This window comes from Carassius carassius, chromosome 13 (genome assembly GCF_963082965.1).
Source record: "Carassius carassius chromosome 13, fCarCar2.1, whole genome shotgun sequence".
Taxonomy (NCBI): Eukaryota; Metazoa; Chordata; class Actinopteri; order Cypriniformes; family Cyprinidae; genus Carassius; species Carassius carassius.
This window is the reverse complement of record NC_081767.1, coordinates 809,076-827,500: the sequence shown is the minus strand read 5'-3', so window position 1 is coordinate 827,500 and position 18,425 is coordinate 809,076. Positions and strand designations below refer to the sequence as shown.

Below are 18,425 nucleotides of genomic sequence, written 5' to 3'. Positions count from 1 at the left end.
AGCATTAATATTTCAGCAGACGCACACACGAGTCGTTTGCATGTAAGAGTCTCTGTGGATGGACTGTGTCTCAAAGCTTCCTACATGCTGTCAGCTCTGCTTTAGCACAACACTCGTGATGGGAGACACGGAGAGACGCGACTGTCCTCGACTCTCACTGCTTCTGTGTTTAGACCTGCTCTCTCTCATGGCACTGAATAAAGGATTCAGTCCAAAATCAGATTTACTGGGTATTAAAGACACGCTCCGGGTTCAACAGAAAGTAAAGTTTTAACTTTGTGGTTATGTTTAGGCCCCCTCCACTAAAATGATCACATAGATAACATTACAACTCAGATAATACATTTATGCATTGGGTAAATAAACGAATAAATAACCACATAAAAAATAAAATTAAAAAAGTCTTAGTGAATTAATAAAAACCAGAGTTGTGCACTATTTACAGTGAACTAATTTCCTAAATTCTATATTTGAACAATATAGAACTGAATAATTTATTACTACTGCAGAACAATGCTTACATTGTATGTGTGTACAGTTTTGCACGGTCTTGGCATTCATTGTTGACAGCAAAGTAAGACTTTTATTGCTCACAGAAACGTGTTTCCTCACTGGGTATATGACAATTAATGCTTTGAATCTTGAATCTTTGAATATCACATGAGGAGCAGTGCGATATGGCTGTATAAAACATTAGTCTCAATGTCCGCTGAGGACAGCCTTATCTTTGTTGTACTATCTTTCATCTGTTAAAGGTGATTTCCAGTGTGTGTTTGTTAACTGTGTCTTACAAGCTGTTGCTGAAAGTAAAAATAACTTTTTTTGTTTACATCCCTGTTTCAGTCTCTTTCAATATAAAAGTCTTTGCTGCTTACTTGTAAAACAGTCTCTTGTCGCCATCACCAACACGAACACACACATACAGTTTTCCAATACTAAATACTACTATGAATATAAAATAGTATTTATTGAATAATTTACAACAACAGCAGCCATCATAAAAGTTGCTAGACAATTCAGTCAAAAGTACAAAGGCAGCGCTCTGACATACAGCATACCTTCTGGAACAAATAATAGATTAATGAGACCAAAGACTCCCTGTGAGAATTACCCGAAATGAATAATATCTCATGTTTAACCGCTGTAGAGACATCGGAGCCAGCGGTGATTTCCAGAAGATCTGGCCGAGGTGAGGCTGCTCTCTCTGTGGGTTCATGAGCTCTGAAGTAGACGTCATCTTTATTAACAAACCACATATCTGAACCGTAATCAAATACGTTCTCGCAACTCTTAAAACTATATTTTGTAACACAAAAAAGTCACAGGTTCTGCTCTAAAACCTGCTGATCTCTCAGCGGTCGTCTCTCCTGCAGAAACTGCACTAGAGCTTCACATCAGTGTGTGCTGAACTCTCCGTGAGTCCTGTCTGAGCTGATGAGAGGCGACCGCTGTAAAGGTGAAGGAGTCACGTCACGCTCACATTGGCTTTGTGAAGTGTCAGCCGGAGCAGTGCAGTCAGAGCAGCTTCAGACGCCAGAGAGACAGGGGCATCGGCCCACATTAGCTCCAGCCGCGGCGGGGAAAAGGTTAGCGTCAAGGACTGACAGAGACAGCACATGTGTGCAGGGGTCAAAGGTCATGTGAGAGAAATCACACGTCAGCAGGAGCGACTGACACACATGAGACCTGACTCTGGGAAGAGTGGCTTTTTTTGTAGCAATCTTATTCCTAAATGATAACCATTCAGCATTGTCTATGAAGCCTTTGACAAGTTTATAAGTTTATAGTTCAGATATAAACACTGTTTGTCGACAGTATTGATCAAATAGATTAAAGCACCTTTTCATCGTGACTTCAGGCTCCAAATAAAGATTGTATCAATTACAATGTAATGCCAGCAGGTGGCGACAAGTGACTTGTTGAAAAACAGAGCTAAGCCCCTTATTTCTCCCTACGCTAGCAACGCCTTTGTTGCTAACATACTTCCAGATTGATTTAACACATTGAAAGCATGTTTTAACCATTTGCTAGCATGTTTTCACATTGTTAACATGTTTCTAGTATTTGCTCCTAGTATGTTCTTAGCACATTGCTAAGAAAAGTGATCATGTTGCGAACACATTTCCAACATGATTTAACACATTGCTAACATGTTTTAACAAGCTGCTAACATGTTTAAACACTTTGCTGATGTGTTAAGTTGCTAGCATATTTTAACACATTGCTAACATGTTTAAAAAAACAATTAACACATTGCTAGCATTTTTTAAACAAGATGTAAGCATATTTTAGCTACTTATGTTTCTAGTATTTAACACTTTGCTAGCATGCTCCTACTGTTTTAGCACATTGCTAACGTTATCATTGCTAACACATCTCCAACATACTTTTAAGTTTTCACATGTTGCTAACATGTAACACTTTTCCTACGTTTTAACACATTGCTGAGAATAGTTATCATGCTGCAAAACATTCTCAGCACGTTTTAACAAGTCTCTAACATTTTAGCAGATTGATAACATGTTTTAACATGTTTATAACTAGATTTAACTCATTGCTAACACCTTTTAACGTTAGAATGAACTAGCAATCAGATAAAATATCATAACTTTTTTTTTCAGCAAGTGCACAAAGAAACTAATTTTCTCATTTTCAATATTTTCTCAATTTTTCAAACGTAATATACTACCTAAAACTAAAACTGAAATAAAAATGAATAAAAACTACCCAGATTACATAATCTAGACTTCGCAGTGATCCTGAAATAACACTGATATTTACCCATGTGAACAAATACACATAGATGTAAATACATATCATTTGTACGGTTTTGGAACATCATGATGTAATTTTTTTCGGGTTAAATATTACTATGAAACTGGGTAACTGGGTAAACTAACCGAATGTGTGTGTGTGTGTGTCTGTGTATAAGAGCTCACTGTTAGTGACTGTGGAATAATCTGTTTGTGTGTGTGGCGGTGAGCTTCTTACTTGAGCGAGAGCGAGAAGTCGTTCTTACTGGTCTCACTGTTCCTCACCAGGTAACTGGCCTCTTTACACAAGCGCAGAAGAGCCTCAGCGTCCGTGCGGCTGATGGCTCCGTGATACCAGCTGTGGAGCAGACAGAAGGAGAGAGCTGAGTGAAGGAGAGCGCCAGAGTCGTTATGAAGCGTCTGCCGTGTGTTTGACTCACAACTGGCTCTCCAGAGGCATGGACGGGTCGATGCGCTCGCCCACGCTCGGCTCCACAGAGCTCATCTTAGTGCTGACCAGACAGCCGCTCGAGTGCCTCTGCAGCGGACGACACTTCAGGTCCTTAGTGGGAGACATGTGGGACTTCTCCACACCGTCAAACTGCACTGTATCAGGAGAAGCACAGCACATGTTAGACGTTTATTTGAGCTCAAAACTATATTTAATTTCCATGTATTTGACAAGCAAACATTTTTTTAAGCTGAATAATGTCTAGTTATTACAAAAATTAAAAAAAATAAAATAATAATAATTAAAAAGGTTATTGTAAACATTTAAAAAAAATCTTAAATATTTTTGTTGTAGATATTTTAAATCATATTAATTTAAATTTAATAAAAATATTTTAATAAAAAAATAAAAATAAATAAAACAACAAAAAATAACATTGTTACATGTTAAATGCACTTAGTATAGTGAAAACAGTAAATAATATATAATTACAAGCAAACTCTAAACTAAATGCTAATCATAACCCACAGTGTATTCATATTATGTATTTAACGGTATAAATATACTTGATCAAATACACTTTAAAATAAAGTATAACCACCCAACAAATGTTTTTGTAACTATTTCTGTAGTTGCAATAATTACAGTGGGTATAGAAAAGAAAATAATCACATTTTGTTGGTTTGCAGCCTAAGATGAAATTGGACACAGTTTTTGTTTTATCCAGTTGTATTCACTCAGTGCAACTTATAACATCCACGAGAAAAATAAAACACCAACATAAAACAAAACAAATCTCTGAGATGGAGTTGCAATAACTGTATAATTATACTGTAACACGACACCTTAAAATGCAACACTTATAAAAATAATATATATATATATATGATATTAATATATATCTTAAACACTATATATATTATTTTTATTTAATTTTGCATTTCTAACAATTTCTGTAATCGTAATAATACGATTCCCTGTAACTGCTCTAGCGTGTCACTGCTCTCCAGAAATAGTTTTTGAAGAACATTCCCAGCATGACCTTGTAAGACTAGCAGTCCATACAGTGAGCTTTGTGTTTTATTGAGCAGAAACTCCCCGCGGGCTGTAACTCAGTCCAATGAAGTCTATGTGAACACCGGAGGGATTGAAGCTCATCCTGCATGTAGCGAGAGAGACGCTTCATAAAACAACTGGATCTCCTCATCCAATAATAACAGCATTATTATTTTTAATATTGGAGTCCTGATCAAGAGTCTATTTGCTGTTAACTTTACTGTGAAACTGAGCAGTGAATTATTGTTATTATAGTATATAATAATCAATATCTAATATAATACAATTAATAAATAATAAAACACAAAGCCATTAATAAAAAAGTATTAATAAATTAACAATAATTAATCAAACGAATTAGTAATTTTTTATGAAATACAAAATATTATACAGCTGCTGAAAAAAAACAAAAAGACTGACAGAAATAAATACTAGCAAGCAAAAAAGAGCAAGCACTGTGTTTAAAAGGCATTTTAAAGTATGCAAACCCTACATCAGCAGATGGATGAGATCAGCATAATCAATCACTGATGCCTTAAAAACCATTCCACAGATGAGTTTATTTGATCTGTGTCTATAAACACATGTTTTGATTTAGGCCCAGTACAGACTATGTGTCCCACATGAGATACGGAGGTCACAGAGGTCACGGGGGTCACAGAGGTCACAGGATGTAGCTGTAGTGAGAGAGTTCATGTTTCTGATGGATGAATCTGCAGCCTGTGTGTGTGTGTGTGTGTGTGTGTGTGTATCTCAGTCTCACTGTATGAGTGTAATTACAGTGAATGGACAGTCTGATCTCTGACTCAGGCTCTTTACAACATCAACGATCAATTATAACAGAGTTTCTCGTATCAGGGTTTATTACAGTAAAACACTCAGCATATGTAGCTGTAGCTCCCAGTGTCCTGAGCAAAGACTTATGGGTAAACAAAACTATCAATGTGTCATCCGTTTCTATCTTTCTTTCTTTTTAAATCAACATCAAGATTTAAGATGTTAAAATGATATGCAAATATAAGTCTATATTAATTTGCTGGACGTCTATAGTGTACGCTTTAGATCTGTTCTGTTTCCAGCGAGGAGAAGATGTACAGTGCTGTGACGGTCAACACACTCCTGAACCACAGCCTGCCTGAAGCAGCAGCTCACGTCAATACAGTACTAACAACCGCCAGCTTTAAGAAAACTATCTTTCATCAATTTTACAATCCAATGCTCAGATAATGCTTACAAACAGGACTGTGTGAAGAAATTAATACATTTATTCATCAAGGGCGCATTAAATTGATCAAAAGTGCCAATATGTTATAAAAGAATTCATCTGTGAATCCTTGAAAATAAAATGCATCACAGTTTCCCAAACATATTGTGCAGCACAACTGTTTTCAACACTGATAATAATCAGAAATGTTTCCTGAGCAGTAAAACATCATATTAGAATGAGCTGCACATCACAGAAATAAATGAAAATTTAATAGATATTCACACAGAAAAAAAAAATCTATTTGAAATTGTAATATTTCACAATTTTACTGTAGTTTTTACTGTATTTTTGATCAAATATACAGCTGTCCGACCTTTCTTTTGAGGCCACTGTATACCACTGCAGTGAATCTTCACCACATTTATATGATGACATTGACTGACAAGAAAAAGCAACGCAGTACTATCACCTGTCCAGTAAAATCATAGCTGTACCGCAGTACATGATCACAAAGCAGTAACATGTTATTATTGTAATGCACATTCACTCAGTTAAATCACATCAGGTTCTGCTGCATACATATGTATAACCAGGATGCAATGAATGCATGACAATGAGCATAAACAATATTCAGATTAATAAAACAGTGCTTGAATATTAGCAGGAATAAATAGCATTATGATCATGCAGTAATGCTGAAGCAGTTCTGATGTGTGTGTATGTGTGTGTGTGTGTCTGTGTGCTTCTGTGTGCACGAGTGTTTGTGTGTGTGTGTGTGTGTGTGTGTGCTTGTATGTATCTGTGAACCTGAGTGTGTGTGTGTTTGTGTGTGTGTATGAGTGTCCGTGTGTGTGTGAGTGTGTGTCTGTGTGTGCTTGTGTGAGTGTGTGTGAATCTGTGTGTGTGTGTGTGTGTGTGTGTGTGTGTGTGCATATTGCATGAGATGGAATGCCATATTTTTTAGTTTACTGTTGGCATAAACTGTAAATCGGTGGAGAAACAATCTGTTACCATGGAAACCTGCCATGCAAATGTGCTTGGCGCCTCTCGAGTGGATCATAACTGTCAAATGTTATGAAATCTGACATTCTTCAGGAGCCGAGAAGAGTGTGTTAGAGAGAGATGAAAGAGAAAAGCTTCACACACACACACACAGGTGAAACACAGGGCGACGTGAACCTACAGTTGTGCGGTCATAACATGACCTTGTCGTGACCCCTGCATGACCTCAGAATCTGCCTTCAAACCAGCAGACCACGACTGTAACCGTGACGACGGCACGTCCAATCAGCATCGAGTCATGAATCTGACATCACTGAGCACACAGACTCTCCTCTGACCTTTTCATGTCTAATAGACCGAACACTGAAGCGCTTCACCTGCACTGAATGCCAGAGCCTTTCTCCTTTCCTAAACGTTCATCTCTCAGAGCAGTTTCTTTGTGCCCTTTCGCTCTCCTTCAGAATCACTTACCATGCAACGCACTGAAAACAGACAAAGCACTTGTCAAACTGAACTAAGTGCTGTGTTTCTGTACAGACTGACTGACACCTCTGCTGTGGTTTAAAGCAGCCGTTCACACACACATTTACAGTGAGAGCCTGCAATTCTCTCTCTTTCTCTCTCTCTCTCTCTCTATATATATATATATATATATATATACAACCCGAATTCCGGAAAAGTTGGGACGTTTTTTAAATTTTAATAAAATGAAAACTAAAAGACTTTCAAATCACATGAGCCAATATTTTATTCACAATAGAACATGGATAACATAGCAAATGTTTAAACTGAGAAAGTTTACAATTTTATGCACAAAAGGAGCTCATTTCAATTTTGATTTCTGCTACAGGTCTCAAAATAGTTGGGACGGGGCATGTTTACCATGGTGTAGCATCTCCTTTTCTTTTCAAAACAGTTTGAAGACGTCTGGGCATTGAGGCTATGAGTTGCTGGAGTTTTGCTGTTGGAATTTGGTCCCATTCTTGCCCTATATAGATTTCCAGCTGCTGAAGAGTTCGTGGTCGTCTTTGACGTATTTTTCGTTTAATGATGCGCCAAATGTTCTCTATAGGTGAAAGATCTGGACTGCAGGCAGGCCAGGTTAGCACCCGGACTCTTCTACGACGAAGCCATGCTGTTGTTATAGCTGCAGTATGTGGTTTTGCATTGTCCTGCTGAAATAAACAAGGCCTTCCCTGAAATAGACGTTGTTTGGAGGGAAGCATATGTTGCTCTAAAACCTTTATATACCTTTCAGCATTCACAGAGCCTTCCAAAACATGCAAGCTGCCCATACCGTATGCACTTATGCACCCCCATACCATCAGAGATGCTGGCTTTTGAACTGAACGCTGATAACATGCTGGAAGGTCTCCCTCCTCTTTAGCCCGGAGGACACGGCGTCCGTGATTTCCAACAAGAATGTCAAATTTGGACTCGTCTGACCATAAAACACTATTCCACTTTGAAATAGTCCATTTTAAATGAGCCTTGGCCCACAGGACACGACGGCGCTTCTGGACCATGTTCACATATGGCTTCCTTTTTGCATGATAGAGCTTTAGTTGGCATCTGCTGATGGCACGGCGGATTGTGTTTACCGACAGTGGTTTCTGAAAGTATTCCTGGGCCCATTTAGTAATGTCATTGACACAATCATGCCGATGAGTGATGCAGTGTCGTCTGAGAGCCCGAAGACCACGGGCATCCAATAAAGGTCTCCGGCCTTGTCCCTTACGCACAGAGATTTCTCCAGTTTCTCTGAATCTTTTGATGATGTTATGCACTGTAGATGATGAGATTTGCAAAGCCTTTGCAATCTGACGTTGAGGAACATTGTTTTTAAAGTTTTCCAGAATTTTTTTACGCAGTCTTTCACAGATTGGAGAGCCTCTGCCCATCTTTACTTCTGAGAGACTCTGCTTCTCTAAGACAAAGCTTTTATAGCTAATCATGTTACAGACCTGATATCAATTAACTTAATTAATCACTAGATGTTCTCCCAGCTGAATCTTTTCAAAACTGCTTGCTTTTTTAGCCATTTGTTGCCCCCGTGCCAACTTTTTTGAGACCTGTAGCAGGCATTAAATTTTAAATGAGCTAATTAAGTGGATAAAAGTGTAAAATTTCTCAGTTTAAACATTTGCTACGTTATCTATGTTCTATTGTGAATAAAATATTGGCTCATGTGATTTGAAATTCCTTTAGTTTTCATTTTATTAAAATTTAAAAAACGTCCCAACTTTTCCGGAATTCGGGTTGTATATATATATATATATATATATATATGTGTGTGTGTGTATTATTTTTAGATTATAATATTATTGGATTTATTATTATAGTATTTATTTACTTTTAGAAGTACATTTTTTTCTACAATAATATATAATATTAATCTTTTATTTTGGCAGGTTGTTGTGAAGAGCTTTGAGTTTGACGATAGTTTTCTCAAATATTTACAAACAGTAGTCCATATTGTGATGTGATGAAGTGTTTTGATTTGCTGATTTACTGATTCACTGTTTCACTGATTCACTGATTACCTGATTTACTGACTCACTGTTTCACTGATTTACTGATTTGCTAATTTACTGATTCACTGTTTCACTGATTTGCTGATTTACTGATTCACTGTTTCACTGATTACCTGATTTACTGACTCACTGTTTCACTGATTTACTGATTTGCTAATTTACTGATTCACTGTTTCACTGGTTCACTGATTTACTGTTTCACTGATTTGCTGATTTACTGTTTCACTGATTCACTCATTTACTGATTCACTGTTTCAATGATTTTCTGATTCACTGTTTCACTGATTCGCTGATTTACTGATTCACTGATTTACAAACTCACTGTTTCACTCATTTACTGTTTCACTGATTCGCTGATTTACTGATTCACTGTGTCACTGATTCACTGTTTCACTAATTTGCTGATTTACTGATTCACCATTTCACTGATTCACTGTTTCACTGATTGGCTAATTCAGTGTTTCTCTGATTCACTGATTTACTGATTCACTATTTCACTGACTCGCTGTTTCACTGATTTACTGTTTCACTGATTCATTGATTTACTGATTCACTGATCCACTTTTTCACTGATTATTTATTCACCCAAATTTTGCCAAATTCTTTAACATCCCACATTACGCAGTAAATTCCATTTTAATGTCTGAATCTATGATTCTATCCCTCTTTTCTGTATTGCATGAGCCCTAAAAATTTGAGAATATTCTTTCAATTATTTTCAAAAGTTATGGTCAGTTGTGCAGTTTATGATTACATTCATTCAGGCAGCCATAAAACCAATGTATGCGTGTTATTATAGAAGCAAGCAGACTCATCTCATCTCATCTTTATAGAGGTACAGGAAGAACATCAGGAAAATAAGTTTATAAGCTGAACAGACCAAGATATTTATAACATGTATTACAAGTTTGTCACCTCTAAGCAATCTCTACAACACATTACACAAGAAACCTGAACTAAACAAGACAATATCCTGCACACAATTCAGAGATAAAGGGAAAGAGAATGAGGTGACAGGAGCGAATGCGATCCCGTTATCAGATCGAGCTGTCGGATGGGTGAGGAAACCTCCGAGCATAGACACATAACAGCCATTCACACACAACAACAAAACATTTGATGTAAGAATCCAGCATGTGAAGGACTGGAGAGACACTGTTGTTGGTCAGTCAGTCCATCAATCATCAAACCGTTTTAAAGAGGAAATCGGGTTCAGACTCACTTCACATCAGACGACCAGAATCAAACCCAAGAGCTTACCAGGGACTTATTGATGGACTCTTATGTCTCTGTAGAAATAATAACATAAGTTTATTTATATATAAACACATCTTTTGATTATAATGTTCCATGACCTTTCCATTAGGTTTCCAATTTTTTCGAGCAAAAACTTAAGTGACTAAATAAAGGTGATTATTTTGTTTGTTTGTTTTTTTTTAAGTGCTGGAAAATCAAATGAGAATGTTCATGATAAGAATAATAAGCACATTAATTATTATTATTATTATTAATTATCTTATACATTTTAGTGTTTGTGTGGGCTAACTATTGTTATATTATTATCAGTTTTCCTGATCCAGTTCATAACATCATTTACAGTCAATTTAACAATTTTACATAATTAAATTCTAACATTTTGCGAATCTTCCGGTGAATAAAAACACTGAAGTCATGTTGGTTTGTCTTGAATCTACAGACAATAAGATACGGACATTAAAAGGCTCTGTTCCATTCTGAAACACTCAACGAGGGCTACCTCTGAACACATTGACTAATTAAAGCTGCTAATTAATTCTCCTTTACTAATTCACTAATGGAAGATCCGTCAGGCGAGTGCAGCGCTCAGCGGGGAGAGGAGGAGTTCTGCCTGCAATTAAGATCTCCGCTCTGACTTCTGCCGTGATTAACTACTAACACATTCACACTCGGCCAATAAGCCCACGGCAGACTCGACACAGGCAGGTAAAGCCACGTCTATTCAACACGTCAGTCCTGAGTAATAAAACAGCATGTGTGTGTGGAATCAGCTGAATTTGATGCATGAAAAACATTCCTCTTTTGTTTCTTTCCTTCATTAAACCCCGGGAATACAGTCGACGTGTTTGACAAAGGCAGAGAAAAGCAGGCCTTGCGGGCTAAACCCCACACTCACGCTCGCATAATGAAATCTACATCGCTTTTAATTCTATTATTTCATATTCTACAGAGACATGAGGCAGATATGAGCCCGGAAGAAAGGACCGGAAAGCAGCAACAATTAATTCAGACGCCAAAACAAAAGAAGCGCTGGCTTTTCTTGGTGCAAACAAAAGGGTTTGACGATATTTATATGCAAATTTAGTTTCTGGCTCAGCAAAAGTAGCAGGCAAAAATTAAAATCTCGTCAGATTGATGAGACGCTATATAGTTCAGAACTAAGGAATAAATGACGAGATGGTCAAGTAGTAGTGCATTAACCGGCTGGTTGATTAGTGAGGTTAACTGACAATTAATAAACAAATGACTAAAAATGACAGAATTAATAAATATGGCATAACTAAAAGTTAAAGGATATGTTTTGTCAAAAAACTAAAACGATGACTAAAATAATAACTTGAGTACAAATGCGTAAAAGGTTTTAAACCAACCACACCAGTGTTTATTTATTATTATTTATATACTATTATAGTATTTAATAAATATTTTGAATAAGCTTTTATTTTAATATTTTCAATTTTAATTTTAACTTTGTTTTTAATTTTTTTATTCTGTTTAAATATTAATATTTATGCTTTTTCAGTTTAAATTTTTATTATTTTAGCTTTAAAGTTTTGCAACTAATATTTACACTGTAAAAATGATAAGCTCAGTCAAAAGTCATGGCAACTTATGTTTTTTTTTTTTTAAAGTGGGCTTTAGTGTAATTAGAGTTTAAATGACTTGTACAACCAAGCTGATTATATTTATTTAAGACAGCAACTGATTTCATTTCAGCTTTATGTAAATGAACTAAAATGTGTTCTTTTTATCACTTGTAGTGTTTTTAATCGCCTGGGGATCTGAATTTGAGCATTACTCTCAGTGAATGTCCCTGATCTCTGTGAGACGACCCTTTAACCTGTTTATTCCTGTGAGGAAGTGGAGTGTCAGGATCGTCTTACGGTTAATCTCTGGAGGAAAGGATCAATCCAGGTTAATTTACAGCCGCTCGACGTGCTCAAATCCACTCGCTGGCAGAAACACAAACCTTCACTTCGCCACACACATAAATCTGGATCTGCAGTGCGTTCAGGGGCGACACACAACACCACTTTCAAGCATTCTTTGGTTTAATGACGGCACCCCGATACAACACGTGTGAAATGGAAACGTGAATTCTAGTCATCTGATAGTGTAAAACTATTCCTGAGGATCTGAACACCTGTAATTTCTACGGGACAATCGCTTTTCCACATTTCCCTGTCAAAGGACTGAAACGCAGTCGGGAGCCTGGTGATTATGTTACATGGAGGTGGTAAACTGTGAAGGAAACACTACAGGTCTCAGCAGAAGCTGTTTCTGAGAGTCGAGCTGGATCTGCAGACGCCGGGGACGAGGACGAGGACAAACCCACCGTGCTGGAGCTGGTCGCAGGCCGAGGCTGTGGTGTTGAGTCCCGGAGAGGACGGAGCCTCCACCGCCTCCATCAGAGGAGGACCGGTGTTGAGCTGCCCGACCGGAGGAGGCCACGGCAGATCCTTAATGACCTTAATCTCCACTGCAGACAGAAGCAGAGGACAGGAGAGAGACAGAGAGAGAGAGACAGAGGGAGGGCAGGAGAAAAGAGGACAGGAGCGTCAGTGAAGGCAGGATCAGGTCAGCAGGGCAAACAGTCACAGACTGGAAACAGGAAACAGGAAAGAACCAGGAAACAAACAGTGATGGAGAGCACTCAGGATTCTGCCGGTCGAACACAAACCCCTACAGACCTCAGGATTCACCCCACATCTGATTTCTGATTTCTGAGGCTCTAAACTCTGCTGTCACACACTCAATCCCCAATGTGAGCCATAAAAGCCTGATGAATCAAATATGACACACAAAAAAGCATATATGCAAACAAGTGCAACAAGTCGACTCCTAGGAAAGACGGTTAGAGGTTTGTGGGATTCAGATGATTTTTTTCCCAGATTATACGGTTCATTAGGAGTACACACACTGTAGCTCCTCCGTATGCTGCTTTCATTACACACGTGTCAGATCTTGTCTGGTGTGTTATTCAAAGACAATAAACTGTGTCCACTACAGCATGAAGCAATGCACTTTTCTCTTTCTCTCTCTATTAATGCAGCTTTGTTGGACGTAATCGTGGAGAGGCGCACCCATCCGGTGACAGCAAATCTATTCTCAGGAACATCCCACTCACTTACCGGAGAAGCGGATCCATATCATAACAGCACCGAGAGCATATGAGGCTCGGCGGAGCCTGCTTTTACACCCTTCGGGACACATTTCTGGATAAATTGTGTTATAATAGCTAGAAATTAAATTGCACATTTAACAGAGTGAAAGACAGGCAGACCAAAGTCATAAAAGCCCTCGTCTAGAGATGAGAAAACTCTTTATTCAGCTGCTCACAGACCAAAAACCTGATAACTAAAAAAAATTATAATAATAAGGATGCACAATATTAAAAATCTGACTGATGCCAATAATTATTTTTAATGTTATGGCCAATAACCAAAACATGAACTGAGCTGAAAAGCATTAAACTGACTTTTTTTTTTAGATGCTCTGAAGCAGAATATGAATATTGTCTCAAAAACAATAAAGTTTGCATCATCAATTCCATTATTTTACTGCTTTCACAGCGAAGCTGATTTGAAACAAACTGTATTGTATAAAGCACTACAGAAATAAACGTGACATGATAACGAAAAAACACCTCACATTTTGATCACAAATGAGCACAAACAATTAAATGTCCCAGATGAACTGATGCTGATAAATTAAAAATACATTTGGTAACACTTAAAGCCTTTATGTAAAATGCATTATACAGCCTTTCATAACGTATGTTGCAATACATTATATATTTTCAGAAATAATTGTAGCCAAAGTGAACATGCATTATCATATTTTAAAGTTTGTTTGATGTGTTTTAATGCATTGTACTTTCTAAAAGTGTAATAATGAATAGATAAGTGTTATAATTTATTATAACTGCATTTACAATTATTCATGAGATTATACAATGCATTATAGGTGCATTACAATGCATAATGCATAAATGATTTTATAATGAATTATATATAAAGATTTAAGTAAAGTGTTACCATATATTTTAACAAAATATTGTGCATTGTGCAATAAGGACAGAAATGACAGTAAATGTAACTATATCATGTTATCACTATGTTATTACCATGTCAGCTCAAGGTACTATAAACCAAGGAACAGTTCAGTTGTTCTTCAGCATAGCATGTGTCTATATTTGACAATATTCACTAGACAGAAATGTGGCTGTGGTGTCTATATGTGAATACCTTTGTGATTATTAATAAAAAAATAGATATTAAATATCCTATACTGATTGTCACTGAAAAATGTAAAATATATTTTACCAACATATCATGCATCCCCATAAAACACCAAAAACAAGAAATGACAGGAAAAAATAATATAATCATGTTATTACTGTGTTATTACAATGTCATTAACATGCTAGTTCAAGGTATTGTAAAACTCTTCTATTAATGGCCAAGGTATTTAGAAGGAGTTGCAGTTTGGTCTGTATTTGACTATAACTTCAATAGATAGAAAAGTGACTGCAGTGTCTGTACATGAGTATATTTGTGTTCATTAATTCCTTTGCAGTGACGGTTTCTGTCCATGAACTATCTCTGCTGTGCCAGTTAATTAAAAACACCAGAGAGCAAGTCAGTGTACACTGGGAGTTAGAAATGAGACACCGCCGTCACTTAAGCCCCAAACCGCATCTATTTATTAATGAAACAAGCAACAAATCCCTCCAGTCTGCTTTCTATGCATCTTCTCCCTGTCGGTGCGCTGACAGAAACAGCTCGGCACGACATGCGAACCAAAACAAACAGCACACACAAACAAAAGCTCCTCCGGAGGCCGGACAGATCTCTGAAATACAAAGCAAACGCACTTGTGATTCATTTGGCATCGGATGCTTTCAGCGCTAGACAGGCGAACGACCCGAACTGTCTGCGCATCCAGAGTAAAGCTGGCAGTTTCTTGACTGCACTGTCTTGTTTCACGAGCCGATAAATGCACTCCTCCAAGCACTCGGTTATGAACTCGCCCTTGTTTTTGACTCCTGAGGGCTCTATGTGAGCAACGTCTAGATAAAACATTAAGCAGGAATCTCGGCTAGCACTCGTGATCTGATGGCAGTTGACAGAGTCGCCATTATCCGCTGGCGTGTCACTGAACGGAGCCAATCTAGCGAGGTCAGCCTCTTTGACAGCTCATATAATAGCTTCCTCCACAGCGGGTGAAGCAAAGGCCTGCCAGCAGCCTGATTAAAGAGCTAATTCTCATTGGGTGCCGCAGATTAGTGTGTAATTGTTTTGGGAGAGTGGAGCTTCTCCTCTTGGCTGTAGGAAGGCAGAAGTGAATTCGCACCAGTCGCACGCATTCGCTGCCACCCAGATAAGATGAACTGTGTATATCGGCTCTTCTGCACTGAAGCTGAACTCGGTCGAGAGGCTTCTAAGCCAAAAAGCTGTTTGCATGTTCAGGCGTCGGAGGAGTTCTCTGAAAGTGCTCGGTCCTGTCGGTAATGCACCACATTGTGAGGATTAGTGTGTTTTAGAGCCTTGGCAAAATCCCTCATGCTAAATCAGTGTGTTGGTAAACACCAGTGCCAGAGGAGGAAGAGGAGGAAGAGGAGGAAGAATAGGAGGAAAAGGAGGAGGAGGAGGAAGATGAGAATGAGGAGGGGGATGAGGAGGAAGAGGAGTAAGATGAAGAAGAAGAGGAGGAGGAGGAAGAGGAGGAGGAGGAGGGGGATGAGGAAGAAGAGGAGGAGGTGGAGGAGGAGGAAGAGGAGGAGGAGGAGGAGGAGGAGGAAGAGGAGTAAGATGAGGAAGAAGAGGAGGAGGAGGAAGAGGAAGAGGATGAGGAGGAGGAGGGGGATGAGGAAGAAGAGGAGGAGGAGGAAGAGGATGAGGAGGGGGATGAGGAGGAAGAGGAGGAGGAGGAAGAGGAGGAGGAGGAGGAAGAGGATGAAGATGAGGAAGAGGATGAGGAGGGGGATGAGGAGGAAGAGGAGTAAGATAAGGAAGAAGAGGAGGAGGAGGATGAGGAGGGGGATGAGGAAGAAGAGGAGGAGGATGAAGAGGAGGAGGAGGAAGAGGATGAGGAGGGGGATGAGGAGGAAGAGGAAGAGGAGGAGGAGGAGGAAGAGGATGAAGATGAGGAAGAGGATGAGGAGGGGGATGAGGAGGAAGAGGAGTAAGATAAGGAAGAAGAGGAGGAGGAGGAGGAGGAGGGGGATGAGGAAGAAGAGGAGGAGGAGGAAGAGGAAGAGGATGAGGAGGAGGAGGGGGATGAGGAAGAAGAGGAGGAGGAGGAAGAGGATGAGGAGGGGGATGAGGAGGAAGAGGAGGAGGATGAAGAGGAGGAGGAGGAAGAGGATGAGGAGGGGGATGAGGAGGAAGAGGATGAGGAGGAAGAGGAGGAGGAGGAGGAAGAGGATGAAGATGAGGAAGAGGATGAGGAGGGGGATGAGGAGGAAGAGGAGGAAGATAATGAAGAAGAGGAGGAGGAGGAGGAGGAGGAGGAGGGGGATGAGGAAGAAGAGGAGGAGGATGAAGAGGAGGAGGAGGAAGAGGATGAGGAGGGGGATGAGGAGGAAGAGGAGGAGGAGGGAGAGGAGGAGGAGGAAGAGGATGAGGAGGAAGAGGATGAGGAGGGAGAGGAGGAGGAGGAAGAGGATGAGGAGGGGATGAGGAGGAAGAGGAGTAAGATGAGGAAGAAGAGGAGGAGGAGGAAGAGGAAGAGGAGGAAGAGGAGGAAGAGGAGGAGGTGATGGTTTGTCTTCATTCAATCTATCTATCTATCCATATAATATATACGGTATAATTAAATTTCATTAACACATTTACAAAAATATTTATTCTCAAACATCCAACTAAATATAAAAATAAAATAAAATAAAATAAAATAAAATAAAATAAAATAAAATAAAATAAAATAAAATAAAATAAAATAAAATAAAATCAACTTTAGTGAATGGAAAACAGACAGCGACCCAGTCACAGATGAAGTGAAGTTTTGAGTTTAGTTCTTTTAAAGAGTGTGAAAACAGATATGAAGCGGGAACGGCGGGATCACAAGGACTCGAGAGTATCGTTTGCGTTTGCCGTTTCTCTCAAAAATAAATTATTTTATGATTGCAAAGGCACAGCAACACCACTTACAACAGCAATTACACACTGCTGCTTTGACAGACGCTCTTCTGCTCTCTCTCACAGCTCATTTTACCAAATTGCAAAGAATGAGGAACCCGCTGTCACCAAATAATAGCCAATTTAATAAAAGTGGCAGAAGTGCTGCAATATTACAAGCATCAGCCTCAGATGAATATTGCTGTACACACATATACATACAGACAGTGACAGCTTTGAACTTTGGCTAAGCTCCTTGATCTGTCACGGCTCGAGATGATGAGTAAGTCTTACACACAGTGTCTGTTCGCTGTCCTTTCCTTGAACCGCCAGCAAAATTGGGGGAACACAGTGTGCAAAAGAAGCTGGCTCAATTTCCCACAATTCCCCAGGGCAGAACACAGGCAGGCCGGCCGGTTTATCTCATGCTCCAGATTTGAAAGCAGTCGTACAGCTGAGATGCTGAAGACTCAGTAACATCCAAAATTCACTCCTCTTCTTTCTGATGAACAGTCAGTCTGGTTGAATTCAGGATTGCTGCGACTTTGAGGAACGCTCGTTCTCCTAAAGAGTTTCTTGATCGGCTGCTGGCAGATTGTGCATATTTAAAACATGGGGGTGTGAGGTAATTATATGGTGAAAATGCGGAAAAGTGTGTTGCCTACGCCTTGCACACAAATAGAAAAGTCAAACACCTTTTCAAAGAGTTCACAGTCATTTCTGTGGCATTGCAGCGCTGCCATCTGTGATAAAAACAGTCAACAAAAGTTCTGCTAGTGTGAGCAGATTTCTGCTGCTGGATGAGTCTCATAGAAGCCAAAACCTTCTTAGAAAGAAGAGTTTTTTTAAGATTAATTCTAAGATGTTTGTAAGAATGTTCCTATGTAAACCAAGATGGCAGCGATAAAAATCTTATCGTGATTAAACCAGAAACATGTAAAGTAAATGAACAAAAACAATCTTTAAAGTTTGGGCTCATAAATATTAGATCACTCACACCCAAAGCAGTTATTGTAAATGAAATGATCACAGATAATAGTTTAG

General features: G+C 38.9%; 1 protein-coding gene across 4 annotated transcripts in view; it reads right to left on the bottom strand.

Moving 5' to 3' along the window:
• Window positions 1-18,425, bottom strand: part of LOC132155815 (SH2 domain-containing adapter protein D-like) — a 114,018-nt gene that overhangs the window by 5,416 nt on the left and 90,177 nt on the right. For 2 of the 4 annotated variants that reach the window (XR_009437351.1, XM_059564520.1), the window contains 3 exons: window positions 12,596-12,739; window positions 3,194-3,359; window positions 2,992-3,111 (listed from right to left, as the gene is read on the bottom strand). Coding sequence is in view for 1 of the 4 variants with exons in the window: in XM_059564520.1 (XP_059420503.1) it covers window positions 2,992-3,111; window positions 3,194-3,359; window positions 12,596-12,739 (430 nt within the window). In the remaining 3 variants the exon portion in view is untranslated. The remainder of the gene's footprint in view (window positions 1-2,991; window positions 3,112-3,193; window positions 3,360-12,595; window positions 12,740-18,425) is intronic. The other 2 variants (XR_009437352.1, XR_009437353.1) reach the window with 1 other exon arrangement.